Raw genomic sequence first — 22,890 nt, forward strand, 5'->3', positions numbered from 1 at the left:
CCTTACTGCTCTTATGAGACACTACCGTCTACAAACCCCTAACCATCGACCCCAACAAGGCTTTGGAACGATGGGAGTCAGAGGTGAATATCCTCACCAACACTTGGCTGAAGCAAGGGAAAATCACACAGTCAACCCGTAATCACCTCCGTGCCTCCGGGTGTCAGATCCCACGGTTTTACGGCCTGCCGAAAGTGCACAAAGAAGGCACGCCACTAAGACCTATTGTATCCTGCTGTGGATCACCGACTTACGAGCTGTCTAAATTTGTCTCGAGACTTCTTTCTCCTCTAGTTGGCAAGACCACCTACACCGTCTCCAACAGTGTTGAGTTCATAGAGAGGATCCGCACTATATCCATCTCGCAAGATCAAGTCATGGCATCGTTCGATGTCGTATCACTCTTTACCTCCATCCCTGTGGAACTTGCCATCTCTTGCGCAAAACAACTCTTGGACAATGATGGAACCCTCAGCGACAGAACTAAGCTGACGCCTGATGACATTTCCGCCGCCCTCAGACTGTGCTTAACAGGGGGTGCAATCATGTTTAATGGTTCAATCTACCAGCAGATACATGGCACAGCCATGGGTTCCCCTGTCGGCTCAGTCACAGCAAACATCGTGATGGAGGAGTTAGAGGGACGTGCGTTTACACACGCACCGGATCACATCGCCTTTTGGTGTCGCTACGTAGACGATGTGTTCGTAGTGATCCCTAGAGACTCAAGTCAGCGACTCCTAACCCACCTCAACTCACTGTCGCCCTTCATAAAATTCACGGTTGAGCTGGAGTCGAACAACTCTATACCATACCTAGATACACTTGTCCGGCGCGAAGACACATGCTTGAAGACGACGGTTTATCGTAAGCCTATGTGTGCTGGCCAATTTACCAACTTCCAGTCAGCACACACACGGGGCCATCTCCTCTCAACCGCCCGAACCTTGCTAACTCGCGCCTGGACACACTCCAGCTCTGCAGATGAAAGGCGCAAAGAGATTACCAGAGTCAAAGTAGACCTTACGAGGTGTGGCTACCCCATCGATGTCCTTAACAGATGTGATCTACAAGCACGCGACAACGTGACGACCAACAGCAACGCCAACAGTGACGAGTCTTCCACGAGGGCATTCATCCCATACTACCCCAACCTGTCACAGCAGATCGGTAGAATCCTAAGATCGCATGGGGTGAAGTGCATCCAACTCCCAGGCAAGAAACTGCGTTCTCTCCTTTCCAACATAAAAACACCTGTCCCCACCCTTCTACAGAGTGGTGTGGTCTATCGCATCTCTTTCCGTGACTGCACGAGCTGCTACTTTGGAGAGACTGGTCGTCGTCTCGAGAAACGCCTCTCAGAACATAAAAGGGCGATCCGTTTGGCGGATGTAGAACACTCAGCTATTGCCGAGCATGTCTGGACAACCCACCACGACATCGACCCACACCGCGATGTCGTGGTTGTAGACAAGTCCCACCATTACCTAAGGCGCACCTGGTTGGGAATCGTTAAGTATAAAATGCTCGGATACCTCGTTGAACAGGAACAGTGGTTGTCAACTTAACCCCATCACAGAAACAGTAATTCTGTCCATAGACAAGCGCTGGCCACGTCACCACCATACGTCACAGCCACAAACATCAACAAACAATTAACCACGTGTCTCACGTACCATCCTGGCAGTGCATCTCTATTCTAACTGCCATTCAAAGTATTTTAATCTGATGAAGGCTGCCACCCAGCCGAAAGCTAATTCATTTATCATAATTTTATGCTCTGTGTAACAAAAATAAATAAATTATGAATCCAGAGCACGCAGGCGTGTTTTATTATGTATTGCCATTTATATTTTATGATTTCTAAATTTAAATTTTGTCTAATCAACTGATTTTTTTTCTCAGTGGAAAAGTTGTTTCCCGTCTTTGGTTTAGTTTAAAAATATCATCGGGTTTACGTCTGAAACAAACATAAATCATTTTATTTAAAGGAAAAAACAAATAAAAATAATGGTTTTGTGTGATGATTGCTATTCAGTGGGTGTGTTAACTGTGTCGAACAACAACCAGCTGTGCAAGGGCAGTTATGTGCCATGTCTCCTCTTGCAAATAATTGCAAAACAACATTCAAAAAAATTACTTTCTAAAAAAAAATAATAAAATCTGGGGTGGAAAGCAGCAATTTCATGAAATAGAAGTTTGTAGGGGGGAAAGTGCAATAATAAATTCATTATCAGGACTTTAAAAAAAAGGATAAATGAAATGGGAGTGATTATTTTGATGTTTAACTTTGTAATTTTGGCTGTTTGTTAAAGATCAGTTATCAGTAACTTTAACAACATCATATATGGCTGCTGCTGCTGTTATTTCCACAAATGAAAGGTAAAAGGTTTTGTTAAATGATATAGTTTCAAAAGCAAATGTAAACTGCTGTATGAAATAAAGAACCAGTATCTAATTTAAATGTGAGAATTGCTGGTTTCAGTACCATAACTAAGAATAAATGTGGCAGATCCAAGTAATTTTAATCTTATAACAAAACAGCAGATACACACCACACAAATAATTTACAACATTCGATATTGTTTATAGAAAAGAATGGCACATCGAGTAATGATTTAAATGATGTAGTTTCAAAAGCAAAGGTAAACCAGAGTACGAAATAAAGAGCCACTGTCTGATTTAAATTTGTTGGTTTCAACATTCTTAAAATTATTTTCTTACTGGTCCACTGGGAATGACTTGTAGTACAGAATATTATACAAATATGAACACAAATTGACCCTTCATTTAGCCAGCAAAATCCAGATTATGCACTGGAGTATGGTGGAAGCATGAAATTTATATCTCACACTGCTGGCTGAGACACACAAACTGACTGAAGAGCACAGTGAAATTCATTAGAAGTACACTTTCTTGGTGTTTATTTGCATGCACACTTGCAAAATCATGTGAAAGCATGTTTTCCAAAAATGATTTATGTGAGATGGTATTACTGTGTACAGAATGCAGCTAAAATGCTAGAGCAGCTTTTCTCAATCTTTTTACCCTGGAGGAACCCTTGATATAAATTTCAGGCAGGTCTCAGGGAACCCCTGCATAAAAATTATTATATCTACAACTCACAGTACGTTAGCATGATAAGTAAGTTGTAGATATAATAATTCAATAATAATTGCCAATTCTCTTTTGAGTAGAGAATGAGATTTTTCTGTAGATCTGTTTATTTTGGCCAACTTATTAGCCTACTCTTTTTGTGTGGTTCCCTCCTTCCCACAAAGAATATCAACTCTAATGCAAGTCAGTAGTGTAGGTAGAGAAAACTTCAGTTTTTCCTTTTTTTAATTTCCTACTTGATTTTAGGTCTATATATGCATAAAATAGTTCTAAATATAAAAATATAGGCTTATAGGCCTATATATGCATAAACAATGTTATTTTCGAAACTAAAAGTAATGAAATTTACCTGTTTAATGCAAAACCTATGCTTGTTTTTTGCCACACAAATACTCAATTCTGGGTCGAACTTGAGATAAGCACACATGGATTTCATCTTCAACTGAAATGAGACAATTTCTGTCCTTGCTCTTGATACTTGTTAAACAAGAAAAAGCTTGCTCACACATTGTAAGAAGTTGAAAACTGCAACAAAATGTTCATTGCTTTCCTATGAATGGCAGGATACTCTTCTCTCAAAGAAATTAGGAACTTGTCTAGGGGCAGGTCAGTAACACTCATCTTGAGTGTACAATCAGGCTGCAGCTCACAAAGTTCTTCCTCTTCTCTCAAAGTCAAGTTCTCAGGCTGAGCAGAAGATTCAGAGAAAGGACCCCTCACCCAGTCATATACTTGTGTTGAAAGGGAGGGAAAATACTGTTCAAATTTGTTCTGCAGTTCTTCCAGGTAGTTTTCAATAAGACTTGAGACTTGCTGATATCCTTCCTCACTCTCAGCCCAAGTAGCAGTGAAAACATTTCAAGATTTCTTTTTGAAACATAATTTTTCCAAAGATTCAGCTTCCTTTTAAATCCAACAGTCTTGTCACTTGAAGTCAAAACATTTTCTCCAGGGCCTTGCAGAGACTTGTTTAACTGGTTCATGTGATGAAAAATGTCTGCTAGGTAGGCTAGTTTCTACAGCCATTCTTCATCTAAAAGAACTCGGCAAAATCTGCTCTACTATTTTCTTGAAAGTACTCCTGAAATTCACCTTTCAGCTTAAACACCCTTTTGAGAACACTTCCTCTGCTAAGCCACTGGATTTCTGTATGTAGCAGGAGTATGTCCTGTATGTATATTCTGTATGTCTGGAGTATATTCTGTATGTCTGGAGTATATTCTGTATGTCTGGAGTATATTCTGTATGTTCTGTATGTCTGGAGTATATTCTGTATGTCTGCTCTTTATCCAGGTTTTCACGCAGTTTTTAAAACATTCTGAGTGAACTGGTTTTTGTGTAATAAGGTTAACCATTTTTGTAGCATCATCCAGAACTGTTTTCATTTCATCTCGAAGAGTTGTTGACACGAGCACCTCTCTGTGAAGAAAGCAGTGCGTTGTGAAAACGTCAGGATTTTCTTTTTTTTTAGAAGAGAGGCAAAACCTCTCATGGACCCATCCGTTCATGAGGCACCAGCAGTACAGATGCCAACACAGTTCCTCCAAGACAGACCTTTTGTTTCCAGATATGAAGACAAAACATTAAATATATCTTGGCCTTTGCTAGTTTCGGGAAGCTCTTTGCAGCAGAAAAAGTGTTCTTGAATTTCACCATCATTTACAAATCTTACAAATGCTACAGCATGACATTTATTTAGTCAATACATCGACTTATTATACTGTTTGAGAGTGGAACATTTTCAATTTCTTGTACTGCATCCTGTGCTAGAATTTCACTCACTATAATTTTACACTGGAATTATTAGGTTCTCACCAACTGTGTGACTTTTCCTTTTCTGGGCAGTAAGTTTTGCTACTAAATAACTTGCTTCCTGAGCCTTTTCACAGAATGTGACTTTTTTAACAAAATTTGTACTCTGTTTGTTTTGAGATTCCAATAGCTGTTTAAAATAATCAGTACCTTTACTTGTCAAATGACCGTGATTTGTAGTTAAGTGTCTTTTCAATTTTGCTGGAGCCATTGCTGAATTTGTAAGTTGTTTTCCACGGAAAACACACAGTGGAATAGGACAATTTTGATTACCAGCCAATCTAAAACCTATTGATAAGTAGCTTTCATTATAAAGACAGACTTTTTTTGTGTCCCTTGTTCCACTAGTGCAGTGAAATGACTCAGAAGATTGTAATTCTTAATATCACTAACCTTATCAAAATTGTCCGTAGGCCTAGAATCCTCCTCTTTCATCTCACATCTCGTCTTCAAAAATTGCCGCATTGGACCATCAGACATGTTTTCAAAACACAAACGCTAATAAAATATAAAACAGAATGGCATGATAAATAACTAAACGAGAAAATTGCAAAAAATACAAACTCCACAATACAATTCACTTCTAACCTACACAATCCACGTCTTGCAACATTTACAACAACAGCAGTTGGGAGAGGTAAGTCGGGAGGGAGAGACTGAAGTCATCAGCCTACTGTCCTCCCCTCTGTGCAGTACAGCACTCACCAATTATCAAAGGCATCAAAAAATGAGAACGGACTCAACCAGATGAGCATGGTCCTTTTGTTTACGGCCACTGCCATATGGGGCTGAAAGACCTCTAACAAAATCGCTAACAGGGCTGCTCGGTCACTCTCCATCACTGTGAGTGCTAGCATCAAGTAGCACAAAAAGCACAATTCCTACTACTGGGGTCCTGGCCATCAAAATCCATACTGTTACTCCATACTCACCATCAGGTGAGATGATCTATCAGGGTGTTGTATGGCATATGGAGAAATGAAGTTGTTGGCCCAAATATCTTGACAGAGTGCTGACTGAGGCAAAATATTATGGATTTGACAGGTTAAAAAGTTTCATAAACCTAGAAACCTGACAACATCTTTGGTCCTGGCACTACGGTGCCACATCGCACAAAATTAGTAGTATAAGAGTGGGTATGATGCATATTTAAAGGCCAATGTATAAGAATATGGGGGTGGTGGAGATTTGCCACCACATTCTCCTGATCTCATCCCTTTAGACTTTTTTTGGGGGCAGGGGGGTTTGTTAAAGCAAAAGTATATAGAGCACTTACCGATAATACAGATTATCTCAAAAGGAGAATACGTAATGCATGCACTGAAATTAAAAGCATCATTTTAAAGTGTTTGTTTCAATTTAATATGTAAGTTACAAGCTTGTACTGTGGTTGAGGGAGGGAACATTGAGTCTGTAAATAACATTTAAAGCACATATTGGCTTTCTTTCAAAACTGCTGCCTACAGTCTCTCATACAAACAGTGTAGAATGCTGTAAATTATGTGTGGTGTATATCTGCTGTTTTGTTATAAGATTAAAATTATTTGAATCTTTCATTATTGTTTTTAGTTACATTTCATTTGTGAAAATAATAGCGGCAGCCATACAATGTTATTGAAATTACCAATAACTGATCTTCGATAACAATTGGCCAAAACTGCAAAGTTAAGCACTGAAATATCCATACCTGTTTTCCACCCCTTTTATATTATTATTATTACACATTTGTTTCTTCCCCCCCCCCCCTTAAACTTCTATTTCATGAAATTGCTGTGTTCCAAGCCCAAAAAATTCTTTTGAATGTTATTCATTTTGTCAATATTTGCAAGAGAAGATGCAATATGTAACCGTCCTTGTACAGCTAGCAGTTCAACACTACTAAACATGCCTATCAAAGTGACCATCACCTACAACCACTGCATTTGTTTGTTTGTTTTTTTCCTTTCAAAATGGTTTATTTTGGAAGGGAAAAAACACTTTGTTTCAGAAGTACAGCAACGATGTTTTTAGACTAAACCAAGGATGAGAAACAACTTTTCCACTGAGGAAAAAAAGCAGCTGATTAGGAAAAATTTTAATTTTGAAATTTTAAAATCTAAATACAGTGGATTCCGGTTATTTGGGCTGCCGGTTAATTGGGGCAGCTGTTTATTTGGAGTAAATCTTAAAAAAACAGAAACCAATGGAGAAAATAGCCAGGGTTTACTTCGCTTAATTGGGACAGCATGCCGTTTAATTGGGGCAGGAGACCGCAGCACTGGAGATTACCCTACGATTGTCTCCGATGGTACCATGTGGTTCAGTTGAAATTCCGGAGGTCACAACCATAAAACAAAAACAATTAGCAGTCACCTGTTTATTGGACTTTTCTGTTAGTGAAACCTATCATAAACAGACAGTAAACTCGATCTTACTGAATTTGCGATAATACCGACAGCTGGAATTCTGTGGGTTATTATGGTGAAATGTGTTTACACTTCCATGAAATCTTCGATCATATAAAAAAATTAATTTTCAGATCTTCTCTTCATTCCTATTTTTAAAGCTTTGTAACTTGTTTCTCCGTTCTCACTTGCGCGTATCGTGTTACTTGCAATTTGTGTGTGCTGTGTTCTTTGTTATTGATTGCTTATCTTTTTGCTGTTTTAAATTTTAACCCCCACCCACAAATGTCAGTGAACAGAAATGTCAACTAGTTAGTATATACATATTACAGTACGTATTAATTATTCCGATTATCACGCATATTCTTCTGATTTTCACATATCATTTAATTTTTTAATTGGTAAGGTAATAAAGGGTAAATTTGTGCTTATACATCTTTGTTTTTATAGCCTGTGGATAATATTCCTCCTATTATTGAGTCTCAAAGGTGTGTTGCTGAACAAACAATAAAAATAAATATGGGTTAATTCCAGTAGTATGTAGAACATGGTTGGTTGATCTGTGCTGACTTTAAAGTGATGGGCATGTTACTTGGACAGCAGTCTAGTTACACAAAAATGCCTTGCTTTTTTGTGAGTGGGACAGTCGGGCAAGGAGTAAGCACTGGGATGTCAAGTTCTGGCCAAAGAGGTGCAATTTGTTGTCTGGATCAAAGAACAGTTCGTAAACCAATGGTAGACCCCAAAACTGTTCTCCTTCCACCCTTGCTGAAATTTGTGAAACAGTTTTTTCACAATTTGTGAAAGCTTTACCTCAGGAAGGTCCCTGCTTCAACTACTTTTTGTGCTACATTCCATTGATCATCTGGGAGAAGCTAAAATAAGGTATTTTTGTTGGACCTCAAATTTGCAAACTGATGGGGGACTGAGGATTTTGAGGGAACTATGAATAACAGAGAAAAACAAGCATAGATTAGCTTCAGGTCTGTTGAGGAGAACTTCTTAGGGAACAAAGATTCACACTACAAGGATATACATTAGAATCCTATTAATCTGGACCCCGATGATCTGGACTTTCTGTTAATCCGGACTGGATTTTCAGTCGGGAAAAATTCTAACTATCGAAAAAAAAATATTTCTCTTCACTGACATTTGGGAGGGGGTTTAAAATTTAAAACAGTAAAAAAGATAAGCAATCAATAAGGAAGAACACCACATGCACAAATTGCAACTAACACAATACATGCAAGTGAGAATGGAGTAACAAGTTAAGAAACTTAAAAAATAGGAATGAAGAGAACATTCTGAAAATTTATTTGATTTTGATATGATTGACGATTTCATGGAGGGGGAAACACCTTTCACCATAATAGCGTAAAAACCCACAGAATTCCAGCTGTCGGTATTATCGCAAATTCAATAAGATTGTGTTTACTATCCATTTATAATTGATTGCACTAACAGAAAAGCCTAATAAACAGGGGACTACTAATTGTTTTTATCGTTTTATGGTGGTGGTGACCTCCAGAAATCTGACCGGACCACATAGTATGGTTGGAGACAATCGTAAGGTAATCTCGAGTGCTGGCCTATTCAGTTGACAGCTGCAGCTAGCATTGGCTGTGCGTACACCTTACCTTTAAATTATAAAAAATTATTTTTTTAAATTTAAATAGTTTAGGTACTTTGACTTATGATTATTAGTACTGGATATACAGGGATTATATATTGTAATACTGTTTGTTATGTTATGATATGTGTTTATCTACATATATTTACGCTACATTTGGTGTTTATATGAAAATTGCTTTTCGTACAATTTTAATAATTTTTCACTGAACCATTAGCTTAACTGCCACTTAATATCTAATGTTACTAGTTGACATGTAGTTAATAGCATCACTTTTATCATTTTGATTTAGCATTAGCATTAGCATTAGTAGAGGCATTTGATGCAAGAAAGCAAGCTTATGCAGCATCAGCCAAAAAAAAAAAAAAAAAAACCACTTCCACTTCACCCCTCCGTTCGTTCAAAATACCTGTCCAGCTGAGCCTTAAACTTATTTAGGCTATCAACCTCCACCACAAGGGATGGAAGTCTGTTCCACCAACCAACCACCCGCTGGCTAAAGGCAAATTTCTGCACGTCTATCCTACATCTGTCTTTCCTCAATTTGAATTTATGCCCTCTCAGGTGATTATTCTGAGCTAGAGGAAGAATCCCATCAGCATTGAGCATGCTTAAACCATTCAAGGCTTTATACACCTCTATCAGATCACCTCGCTGGTGCCTAGTCTCCAGACACTGTAATTTGCAAAACTTAAGCCGTTCTTCGTAAGAGCACCCCTTTGTTCCATTCACTAATCTTGTTGCCCTTCTCTGTACTCGTTCCAGCAGCTCTACATCCTTCTTGAAATGAGGCCTCCAGACCTGTATACAGTACTCTAGGTGTGGCCTGACCATCGCCTTATACAATGGAATAATCACCTCCTTATCCCTGCTGGAAAAATTCCTGTATATCATTGACAATACTCCATGAGCTACTCTTGCAGCCCGTCTGCACTGCTCAGAGAACTTCATATCTGCCTGCACAACCACCCCCAAGTCCCTTTCATTCTCTACCACTGTCAGTGTTGTACCACAGAGTTGATACGTTGCTCTGGGGTTGCTGTTTCCCATGTGTAGTACTTTACATTTGTCAATGTTAAACTTCATTTGCCACCTCTCAGCCCATCTGCTCAACCTTTCCAGATCCTGTTGCAGCAGCATAGTGTCAGTAGTGTCCTTGACAACCCTGCCAACCTTTGTATCGTCTGCAAACTTGGACATTAATCCCGATATACCATCATCAATATCATTTATAAATACAGAAAACAATAATGGACCCAACACTGAGCCCTGAGGGACTCCACTAATAACATCAGTCCACGATGAGCAGTGTCCATTGATTACCACTCTCTGTCTTCTCCCCCTCAACCACCCCTTTATCCATAGCAGTAATTTGCCTCCAATGTCACACTGCTCCAATTTGTGTAGCAGTCTTCCATGTGCAACAGTATCAAAAGCCTTTCTAAGATCCAAGTATATAATATCAAAGTTATTCCCTGCATCCAGTTCTTTTGTGACTGCATCATAGTATCCAATCAAGTTGGTCAGGCAAGACTTCCCCTTAACAAAACCATGCTGTGTCTGAGCTATAACTGAAGTCTTGTCTAAATGATCCTGCAGTGCTTCTTTAACCAGTGCCTCCATTAATTTTCCTGGAACAGAAGTTAAGCTCACAGGTCTATAATTACTTGTGTCAGCCTTTGATCCTCCTTTGTGAATTGGGGTCACATTTGCACATTTCCAGTCTATGGGTACCTCCCCTGAGTCCAAGGAAGCTCTCATAATTATGGCTAAGGGTTTGCTTACTTCCTTTGCTGCCTCCTTTAATATAACTGGATAGATCCCATCCACCCCGGGTGCCTTTCTTGTGTTTATCTTCAACAGTTTCTCCTCCACTTTACTCCCAGTTATTTCAAGATTCTGTAACTTACTGCTAGAGTTGAATACACCTCTGGCATTCCCCTCGCTGAATAACTCCTCATGTGTGAATGTCGATGCAAAATATTCATTTAGTTTGTTAGCTACCTGAGCAGGATCATCAACACTTGACCCATCAATATCAAGAGGACCAATCTGATTCATCCCTCTCCTTCTAGAGTTTACATAAGTAAAGAACTCTTTGCTGTTTTTCTTTGCATCCCTTGCCAAGGATTTCTCGTAATCTGCCTTCGCCTGCCTAACCTCCTTTGTAACTTGGTTGCATATCAACTTGTATCTATCATAGGCTTCTGTGTCATGTGTTAATTTGTAAGTATCCCATGCATTTTTCTTCTCTGCCATATGCCTCATTAGTTCATCTGACATCCATTTTGGCCTAAACCTTGAACAATATTTCTTAGTTGGTATGTAAAGCCTAGTAGCTTCCAAGATAAGTTCTTTGAATGCTTCCCATTTTGAATTTGCTGTTGGTAACATCATCAGTTGGTCCCACTGTATAGAATTTAAATACTGTCTCAGTCCATCGTAGTCGCCTTTACGGAAGCAATAACCCTTCCCTTTACCCCTAATGGTAGTTACCTCTTTGAGTAAATCCCACTTCAGCACACTGTGATCACTGCCACCTAGTGGTTCATTTATCTGCAGATTCTTAATGCATGAAGAATCACTGCTGATAATCAAATCAAGAGTATTGCTCCCTCTAGTTGCCTCCCGAACATGCTGATGTAGAAAACAATCATCCAATAAATCCACAAAAGCCCTGCTAGTGTGTGAGTATCCAGCCCCCAAATTCCAGTCAATATCTGGGAAATTAAAATCTCCCATTATAAGACACTCTGATTTACTGGCCCATTCTATTTCCCTGTACAGTTCCTTATTATACTCATCAGAGTCATTAGGCCTATAGCACACTCCTACTCTCAATTTTGATATCCCAATGTTTATGTCACACCAAACTGACTCCACACTGCACTGTCCAGCGATGTCGACTGGCTTCACTTCCTTGGTTTTTATGTGTTTCTTAACTAATAGCATAACACCTCCCCCCTTCCTATCCTGTCTATCCTTTCTGTAGACGTTGTACTCCCCAAATTGCAGTTCCGCATCCCTTATATCTGTGTGACACCACGTCTCTGATATCCCAACAATATCTGCCTTCGATGTTTTGAGCAATACCTCAAATTCATCAAATTTATTTACTAAACTCCTAGCATTGGTGTACACGCAAGTATACCTGCATTTGTTATCCCTTGGGTGCAGGTGAGAAACAAAAGTGGTGAAAATGTCCAGAGTGGTAAAAAGAAGCACATTATAATTGTGGAAACTAAAGCATAAATTATTAAATGATATGAAAATAGTGAAAAGTTTATAAACATTGCAATTGCTTATGAACGAGTTTACAATTAGAACCGTTACAAACAATAAAGATTGAATTATATAGCATGTAAAAAGTTCTGTACCAGTGTTTAATTTCTGCCAAAAAAATAGGCAAATTAATTGAATGGAAAAATCATTGAGTGTTTGGATTGAAGACCTACATGAACAACAAACGCTAATATGCTTTATGCTCATACAAAGGAAAGTCTTAATTCTTTTTAAAGACCTAAAATGGTTTATATGTTTTAATGTTTTAATAGTGCATTCACAGAGTTCCCTAAAGCTTTGACAGAAATCATTGACAATGAGGATTACTTACACAGATTTTAAATGTTGATAAAAGTGGATTATAATGGGAAAAAATGCTGGGTCATCTTACATAGCAAAGGATGGAAAAACTATGGCAGGATTCAAGATATCAAAGGACACACTGGTGCTCTTATTTAGTGAAAATGCTGCCAGGGACTGCAAAATAAAACTGCTGTTAGTTTACCGTATGGCCTTCGAAAACATTGCAAAGGCATCGCTGTCAGTTGTATGGAAATTCAGCCCAAATGCATGAGGTTTTTTTTTTTTTTTTTTTTGTGTGTGCATGAGGTTGAAAAATATTGCAAGGAAAATAATCTATCATTTAAGATTTGCTGTTGATTGACAGTGTCCCAGGTCACCCAGTAATTCTGTGTAACTATCATAGAAACCATAGAAAGATGAAGTTTCTAAGGAAGAACAGGAGGCTGAGCCACCAGAAAGATTTGAGTCTAAGCAGATGGCAGAATATTGCCATATGATAAACAAAGGATCAGCTGGTTTCGAGGCTCAAGATCCAAATGCTGAAAGGTTTACAAAGGTGTTTAGAGCAGTGCATGATACTGTGGCATGTTATAAAGTGATTTGTGATGAGAAGAAAAAACTATATTACAAAAACATCACTGGAAAAGTACTTGTGTAAATCAGAGAGAAAAGGTCCATTGCCATTAACATCTGCAGAACTGAGCCAAAAGCGATTGAATAGTAAATACATATTAGTTTTCTTAGAATTACATTTTTATATATGCACTGTATGTACATACTGAATAAACTTTTTTTTTTTTTTTTTCCTTAACATTTTGTCTTTATAAACACTGATTTTTTAGCTTTAACTCTCCATTGAAATAAACATTTGTGTAAAAAAATTTATCATAGAGCATTTTTGTTGGATTTACTGTACATCATAGTTGGTTTGCATCCAGATTTCCCTCTTCATCTACTGAAAGCTTGCAACAGTGAAAGTTTTTAATGAATGCAAACTTGATTTTGAAAAATCCAATAGTAGGAAACTTGTCACTTGATCAATTGGTAGTGAGCCTTCTGGTCTCTCATGCAGTGTGTGCACTTCTGCCCATTACTTCCACTCTGTTATATCTGGATGTTCTATTGCATCTTTTTCTAAAGATAAAGCTAACTTTTTATCATCTTACTTTTCTTCTTACTCTCACAATGATAAATATTTTTCTGTTGTATTGAACATATCACACTCGGTGCCACCCTTGTTTTTTTTAAAAAGATTTGAAAAATTCTAAAATAATGTTGATGTTAAAGGTCTCCTGGTCCTAATGTAATTTCTCCATGTTCTTAAAACCTCTGTTCCAGAGTTATCTCTTATTTTGTGTTGCTTTTTACATTCCTGGTGTTTTTATTTCTATATATGGAAATTTGGTCATGTCCGGCCAAATCCTAAAAAAGTGACAAATTCCAGAGTATTTGCAAGTTACCATGGGGAGAGATTTTCTGATTATCGATTTAAAACTTTCTTGCATGTTACGGTAGAAACTGAAGATGACTTGGCTGTACAGTATTTCAAAAACAGTTAGTCATTTGTTTTATTCCTAGAAATGCCTTTCATAACATCATTTTAAACTGTATTGCATAGATAAAAGAGAATAAAATCACATTCCACATTTTGGATTTTTTCACTTGATACTGCCTAATGAAAGCAGGTTCACACTTCTCGTTGAAAAGTGACACTTATTTTGAAGAAATTTAACAATTTTAAAAATGTAGGTCACATTGTTACAGCAAATGTGAATCAGACTGCCATAAGTAATAGGACCACCTGCATTGGCTGCTCTGTGTTTGGAGATTCCAACGTGTCTGTCTAAAGAACAGAAACTGAAGCATCATATTTTTACATTAGCTTTGTTAGAGGGAAGGGGGATTTTTGTGATGTGTAATGGCCAGTAAAACAATGGTACCATTGTCACAAACTAGAAGTATCTAAATTATCAGTGAAAGAACCACCACCAAAGATCAAGTCTGATTGGTGACTAAAGCCTTGTTAATGTTGCTCTTTGAACATAAGGGACTAATTCTTGTTAATTCATGGGACATGGAGAAAGAGTCGGTGTAAACTGTTACTGGGAACATTAAACTTGTGTGAACCAATCGTACACAAGAACACCAGTTTATTGATAGGAAAAGGGTGTTCATCATAATGCCAAACCCGCTATGATGCTAATGATATACTTGTAATTACTTGTTTGGAGAGATCGGGATTGTAATTTGTTCAGAAACTGGGAGAATTCTTAAAGGCCTTTTCAGTCAGGACTGTATAGTTAGCTGAACTCATGTGAAGGTATAGGTTCCCCACCCCATGAGTCATTCCAAAATTTTCAGCCTGCAAAACATGCAAATTGGCCTGTGACTACAGTTGCACAGACATAATACACATGTAATACCATATGAATGCATTATGACCAAAGTAGAGGAGACTGGGATTAATTGGAAAAATCTGATATTTTTGGTTATTAATGGAAAGTTAAATGTTTATTTTTTAAGCCACTAGCTTTAATTGAAACTATATTTTATATGACAAAATTATAAGTTCTCTTACTAATAATCTTAAATTATAGGTGAAAACCTCATACCTTTGAGTAGGTATGAGGTTTTCACATATTTTATATGGGCACCTCCGTAGCCAGGTGGGCAGGAGCGGCAGTGCATAGCACACGCTTCTTGATTAAACCGGGGTTCGAGCCCGTGACCACCAAATATGGAGGATGCGGAAAGGTCAGGGAATGACCACCGCATATCCCCAGAGCAATATGGCCTTAGTTGCTAATGCTCCTACATAACAATAACAATATTTTATATGTAAAAGGATTAGCCAACAGACTAATCCTTTTACATATAAAATGAGCATTATTTTTAACCAGTTTCATAATGCATATAGATACAGCTCTACTCAAGAATCCTTATTGGATGAGCTCACGGAACTGACAAAAAGATTTTTAAATAGGGGTTATTCATTAGGTACCGTTATGCAGATTAGTCAACAGGCGAAATATAAATTAGAGATGGGTACAACAAATGACAGGGTGGATCACAAACATTTTATTAAAGTTCCGTATATGCAACATTGGTATAGACAATTTATTAACATATTTAAGAACACTGAATTTAAGATTGTTCCACAACCCATGAGTAAGCTCCATGCTATCTTGAAATATAAGGCATATGTAATTCCTACCATGGAAGCTCACAATATTGTTTACAATATTTCTTGTGGTGGATGCAATTCTACTTATATTGGCTGGACCCAAAATTCACTTTCGGTAAGGATACAGCAGCATTTGGCATCAGTTAGAACAGGTAGGACAGGTGCATCTGAGCTTGCGTTTCATGCAATCACTGATGGACATGCTTCTTTTTAATAAATCCAAGGTTCTTAATAAACAGCGTGAATATTTTAAATTATTAATTGCCAAAACATTAGAAATGAGATTAAATGTTAATTCTATTAATGTACGCAGACCTTATAATATTTCGGACTCGTGGACTCTTACGCGCATGCATGAATAGCAATTCGCACGGTGGTTTATATAAATAATCTTGTGTCGTTAATTTGGTATAAAACAGGGAGGGTAATTTGATATAAAACAGAAGTGATTCGCATTCGTGAATCACTTCTGTACTTCTTGTGAACACGGTAACAAACCGAATAAGGTGGTCTCTTAAAAGAAGTTAATAACGATTTTGAAGTTTAACTTATGTGTGAATTAATTTATTAGTGTCGTCGTTTTTAGAATTTCGCGACAATTGTTTTTCAGTTCTCATGATAGCTTGAGGTGTTGATTGGTTTTTGGAGGTTGGTGGCTGCCGTCTTTCCGTGATTCTTTCCAATTCCCTTGACGTGAGGGCGCCTCCGTAGGCAGGTGGGAAGGAACGGCAGTTCCTTCCCACCTGGCTACGGAGCTTCTTAGCCAGGCTTCTTAGCACACGCTTCTTGATTAGACCGGGGTTCGAGCCCGTCACCACCAAATACGGAGGATGCGGAAAGGTCAGAGAATGACCACCATATATTCCCAGAGCAATATGGCCTTAGTTGCCAATGCTCCTAAAAACCAAAAATATATAACCCTTGACGTGATATGAGAGTTGAATACATGCTTATTTTAATTAAGTTATTTTAATTTGATTCATTTATGACAATACACGGGGGTTAATTCATATTATAATCATTCATGATTGAGTGTTGAGAGATTAACAGTCCTACTCAAAGGTATGAGGTTTTCACCTATAATTTAAGATTATTATAATAATAATAGGACTTATTGGGCTTCATAGTCCCTTTTGATTTGAATTAGTTCTCTTACTAAGGAAATAAAATTACACTTAAACCAAAATTTGGTTTAAATTAATACTTTTTTCTTACATATGTAATGAAAATTTATTAATTTTAAGCTGTTAAATACATTTGCTTATTTTATTTCCATGTTATAGCCTTTCAAGCACCCAGAAAGTGATAAAAAGATGCATAATCCTATATATATGTATAAATAAATTAGTGTTTTTCCTACTATGCATCTTAGTCCAGCTTCATTTTGTTTGCCCCTGTAGTTCCAAAAGTAATGAAAAAAAATTTAGAGTAAGTACTGTAGAAATGAATGACATAGGTGTCTGTTTTTTTTTTTTTAATTGTAAAGGTGAAGAAACCATAGAAACATTAAAAAAATCGCAAGCTATGAAGAAAGCTGAAGATGGAATTCGTACATCTGGAACAACATTTAAATCATTTTCAGACAAACTTACAGAAGAATTAAAGGTAATTTTTATTTATGTTTATATTTATTAATATATATATTTGGAGTATTTTTAAATATATATTTTTAATTTAAATTCTTGTTCTGTATCCTCCTGGGTAATTGTCTAAACTTAATGAAAACTTAAAGCAGATCACAACCTATTCAGATTGGACCACTAGACAGAGAACAAATAGATTTGAACAACAGGCACAGATTCATTATTTTATTTATTTTTATTTAATATAACATTGACATTGGATAATATCTATGTTAAAAACTCGAATAGTTCTTTTAATTTGAAATTTTAACATTTATTTAATTGACAGTCATATAAGTTGGTGTAGAGGCATCATGTCTTCTATACGCAATAAATTAATTAAAGTTTTTATTGTGGCATCATTTCATTACGTCTCTTATTCCCAATAGAGAAGACTGTTGTTACTTATTCTCAGTGAATGCCACAGCACAGATGATCGTTTCAGGACTATTTGGTCCATCATCATAGGGGGATGGTACCTTGATAGTATAACAGCTGACAACCCAGTTGTGAAATTAAGTCAACAATATGAGAGATGCCAAATGTTTAATACCTAATAAAATTTCAGGGAAAATATTATTAGGTATTAAACACTTCCTAGTTCATTTCCACTTAGAGTCTGCCAAACCCCATGTACTTTTTCTGACAGAATCTCGGTTATTGGTTGATTCAACCACTGCTCATCTCAGTTGCCCAGATTATTCACTGTATGATTCCTTTCGCCTCAAAGGTGGTACTTGTGAATATGTCCGTTCCGATATTCCCTGTCAGAGACTTGGTAATTTGGAATCTCCTCTTTTCGATCTTCTTCGACTCAAAATCTCTCTACCTCACTCTGTCAAATTCATCTGTTGTCTCTACCTCACTCTGTCAAATTCATCTGTTGTCTCTACCCTTCTCCAAACTCCACTAATCACTTGGAACTCTTTGACCTCGTCTTTCTGCAATTTGACTTTCTCCAGTCCAACTTTCCTAACAGTGAGTTAATTTTCCTAGGTGATTTTAATGTTCACAACTCCAGCTGCTTCCATTTTCTGGTCACACAGACCCAGCTGGTCGAGATGCTGGATCTTTTGCAATTACTAATGACCTCGCACAGATTGTTCATTTACCTACCAGAATACTGGACAGTCCTAACCATACAGCCAATGCACTTGATCTTTTTCTCACAAACAACCCTTCTAAGTACATGGTCGAAGTGAGTGGTCCTTTAGGCACCTCAGATCTTGGTGATTGTCTCTTTTCCAATTGAGCCTTTATCTCATGACTATTCCCAATCTTGTATCGTTTGACATTACAAGAATGCAAAATGGGATGACCTGCAAGATTTCTTTTCTTCTTGATAACTACTACTTTCTCATTGATAACTACTCTCTGTCTTCTTCTACTTAACCATCCCTTTATCCACAGCAGTAACTTGTCTTTAATGCCACATTTTTAGTTGGTAGACCAGTCTTTATGTGCAACAGTATCAAAAGCCTTCCTGAAATCCAAGTATACTATGTCAAAATTATTTTTTGCATCCAGTTCCTTGGTCACTGCATCATTGTAACCAATCATCACCTATTAGATTGGTTACAATGATGCTGTCATTGTATGCTTGTCTAAATGGTCTTACATTTCTTCTTTAACCAGGGATTCCATTATTTTCCCTGGAACAGATGTAAGCTACTCACATTGCCTTTTAAGCATTAACATTAGTTGAGGCATACAATGCAAGAAAGCAAGTTATGTAGCATCAGCCAAAAAAAAAAAAAAAAAAACCCTTCCCATTTCACCCATCCATTCACTCCAAATGCCTATCTAGCTCAGCCTTAAATTTATTTAAGCTATCAACTTCCACAACAAGAGATGGAAGTCTGTTTTAGCAATAAACTACCTGCTGGCTAAAGGCAAATTTCCTCACATCTATTCCACCGCTGTCTTTCCTCAGTTTGAATCTATGCCCCCTCAGGTTCATAATCTGAGCAAGAGGAAGAATCCCATCAGCATTGAATTTGCTCAACCCGTTCAAGGCCTTATACACCTCAATCTGTCACCTCGCAGTTGCCTAGTCTCCAGGCCCTTCAATTTGCAGAACTTAAGCCTTTCTTGGTAAGAGCACCCCTTTGTTCCCCTCCCCAATCTTATTGCTCTTGTTTGTACTTGTTCTAGCAGCTCTACATCCTTCCTTTTGATCCCCCTTTATGAATTGGGGATACATTTGCACTTCTCCAGTGCGCTCATAATTATGGTTAATGGTTTTCTTATCTCCTTTGCTGGCTTACCTTAATATAATTGGACAGATTCCATCCACCCCAAAAGTGCCTTTTTTATGTCTATCTTCAACAATTTCTCCTCCACTTTCCTTTCAGTTATCACCAAGTCATTTAGCTCCTAGTTAGTTTGATAAACTTCTGACATCCCCTTCCCTAAAGAATCCCTTGTGTGTGAACACTGATGCAAAATACCTATTCAGTTTGTCCCCAATCTGAGCAGTGTCATCAACAGTTAATCCACACACATCAAGTAGCCCAATGTGATTCAAACCCTTCCTTCTACTGTTAATATAAGCATAGAAGTCTGCTGTTTTTCTTTGCATCTTTTGCCAGACTTCTCATAATCTGCCTCATTTGCCTAACCTTCTTTATGACTTGATTAGAGACTACCATAGACTTTATATCTACTATAGGCTTCTGTATCACCTGATAATTTATATGCATCCCGTGCACTTTTCTTCTCTGCTGCATCTCAATAGTTCATCTAACATCCATTTAGGTCTAAGCCTTGTTAAGTATTTCTTCACTGGTCTGAATAGCCTAGTAGCATGTTTGATTACTTCCCATTTAGAATTTGCTGTTGGTAACATCATCAGTTGGTCTCACTGCACAAAATTTAAAAACTGCGTGAGACCAGTGTAGTCACGCTTATGAAAGCAAAGGCCTTTCCCTTTACCCTTGACAGTAGTTATGTCTTTAATAAATTTCCACATTAGTACACTGTGATCGCTGCTGCCCAGTGAGTCTTTTACCTGCAATCCTTAATGCATAAAGAATCACTGCTGATAACCAGATCAAGAGTATCACTTCCTCTTGTTGCCTCTCTAACATGCTGGTGTAGAAAACAGTCATTCAAGAAATCCACAAAACTCTTGCTAGTTACCAACCCACAAATTCCAGTTAACATCTATTTCTCTTTCTCTATATAGCTGTTTGGTGTACTCATCACAGTCATTAGGCCTATAATGCACTCGTGTTCTCAGTTTTGTTTTCCCAGTCTATGTCGCCTATGTCGACTGGATGCACTGCCTTAAATTTAATATGCTTCTTAACTAAGGGCATAACCCCTCTACCTCTCCTGTCCTTGCTGTATACGTTGTACTCTCCATATTCAAATTCAGTATTACTTATGTCTGAGTGTAAAGGGCCTCCTTAGCCGAGTGGTCAGAGCAAGAGTGCAGTAGTACACGCTCATTGAGTAGACCCAGGTTCAGGCCCCTGACTGCTGAATACAGTCAATCTGCCAACCCACATGCACTGGACCAGCGTGACAGATTCTGGTCCATTTCTTTCAACATGAATTGTTGAGGAGGCTTCCATTCTGCAGTGGATTGATAATAGCTGCACTTTACCCTTTTTTTATGTCCGAGTGATACCATGTTTCCGCTATTCCTACAGTGTCTGCATTTGATGACTTAATCAGTACTTCAAATTTATTTACAATGCTACTAGCATTAGTGTATATGCAAGTATACATGCACATGTACTTACTCTTAGTTACCGTGATGCATCCCATTTATTTATTTGTTTCATGATAACTCACAGCATGGCCTGAAGTCCCAGACACCTTGCTTTCCAGGCAAAAATGATTTTTTTGAGGCAAGAATCATTTTTGCCTCTTCCCGTGGCTCTAATTAAGCTATTAGTGTGTATCCCTCGCCCAGCTAGCAGTTTTCCAACTTCTCAATAGCATCAGCAAATATTCTTGCACCCTTTCTATTCAAGTGTATCCCATCCCTATAAAAACAGTCTCTTAAGTCCTCTTAATATCATTAGTGCCAACTTGTACAAAAGTATCACCTTTTCTGCCCTTAAAAGATGATATCTGCTTTACAACGTCATCTACTTTTAAGTTTTTTTATATTATGGACAAAACCCAGGAGTTGTTCTTGCTACTTATTTGCTCTGCTTAGAGGATATCATGTTGGACTCCTGAGTGTTTTTCTTTATCCACTACCTTGCATTTGGTGCTACCCAAATGATGTTATTCTAGGATTACTGCTGGCCAAATACATTATTATATTTTTCAATATTTCATCTCAGTTGCCATTTTTTAACTAATCTGACTAGTTTTTATAGGTCTTTGAAGCAATATACCCTGACTGATCATTAATCAAATGGCTATCTCTGTATCATCAGCAAACATAAGTATTAACCTTGAAATACCAACATCAGTATCATTAATAAATATTAGAAACAGTAAGAGGGTCAACACTGAACTCTATGAGATCCCCACTCATAACATTAAACCATGAAGAGCAGTGGCCATTTATGATTAGTCTTCTACCCTTTAACTATCCCTTTACTCATAGAAGGTCTGTAATTACTCTCTCTCTCTCTTCACTCTTTGAACCACTTTATGAATAGGAGAAAGAGATCGGCACATCTCCAATCTCTAGGGACTTCCTCTTAATCCAAGATGTACTCATAATTATAGTCAAGTCTTATTTTGCTTCTGTTAATATGACTGGGTAGATTCCATTAACCCCAAGTACCTTTTTACTTTTAGCTACAGCAGTTTTTCTTCCATCTTCCTTTCAGTTATAATAAACTCATTTATCTCCCAGTTGGTTTTAAATAAATTTCTGGATCTCCATCTCTGAAACCTTTTTCATATGTTAATACAGATGCAAAATATATTGATACAGTTTTTCAGCAGTCTGTACAGAATCATCAGTACTTATGTCATTTATCAAGAATACCAGTGTAGTTCCTTCTAGTGTTAACATAAACAAAAAAGTACTTTTACTTTCTTTTTTTTTTTTTTTTTTTTTTTTTGCATTCAGCCAAAGATGTTAAAATTCTGCTTTAGCATGTCTACCTTCTTGAGTAACTCAGTTACAGACCAATTTATATTTACTGTAGGGTTTTGTATCCCCCTTGATAATTTATAGTTATTCCATGCATTTTTCTTCTCTTCCATTAAGGTGGTAGTAGTAGTAGTGGCACATGATGCAGGAAAGCAGTGTAGGAGCTTATGCAGCATCAGCCAAAAAAAAAAAATCACACCATTCCCTCCAAATGCCTGTCCAGTTCCTCCTTAAATTTATTTAACCTATCAACTTCCACAACAACAGATGGAAGTTTGTTCCAGCAATTAACCACCCGCTGGCTAAAGGCAAATTTCCGCACATCTATTCTACATCTGTCCTTTCTTAATTTGAACTTATGTCCCCGTAGGTTGGTAATCTGAACAAGTGGAAGGATCCCATCAGAATTCAGCGTGCTCAACCCATTCAAGGCCTTATAGACCTCAATCAGATCACTGCGCAGGTGCCTAGTATCCAGCCACTGCAAT

The 22,890-nt window shown here is 37.6% G+C and overlaps 1 protein-coding gene across 8 annotated transcripts in view; it reads left to right on the forward strand.

The window, feature by feature from the left end:
• The window catches only part of LOC150075190 (protein NCBP2AS2 homolog), an 87,393-nt gene that overhangs the window by 59,237 nt on the left and 5,266 nt on the right, over positions 1-22,890 (forward strand). For all 8 annotated transcript variants that reach the window (XM_090388746.1, XM_090388749.1, XM_090388744.1 and 5 more), the window contains one exon: positions 17,199-17,317. In XM_090388746.1, coding sequence (XP_090244872.1) covers positions 17,199-17,317 — 119 coding nt within the window. The remainder of the gene's footprint in view (positions 1-17,198; positions 17,318-22,890) is intronic.

The sequence above is a fragment of the Mastigoproctus giganteus genome, chromosome 14 (genome assembly GCF_048544385.1).
Source record: "Mastigoproctus giganteus isolate SK-2022 chromosome 14, ASM4854438v1, whole genome shotgun sequence".
Taxonomy (NCBI): domain Eukaryota; kingdom Metazoa; phylum Arthropoda; class Arachnida; order Uropygi; family Thelyphonidae; genus Mastigoproctus; species Mastigoproctus giganteus.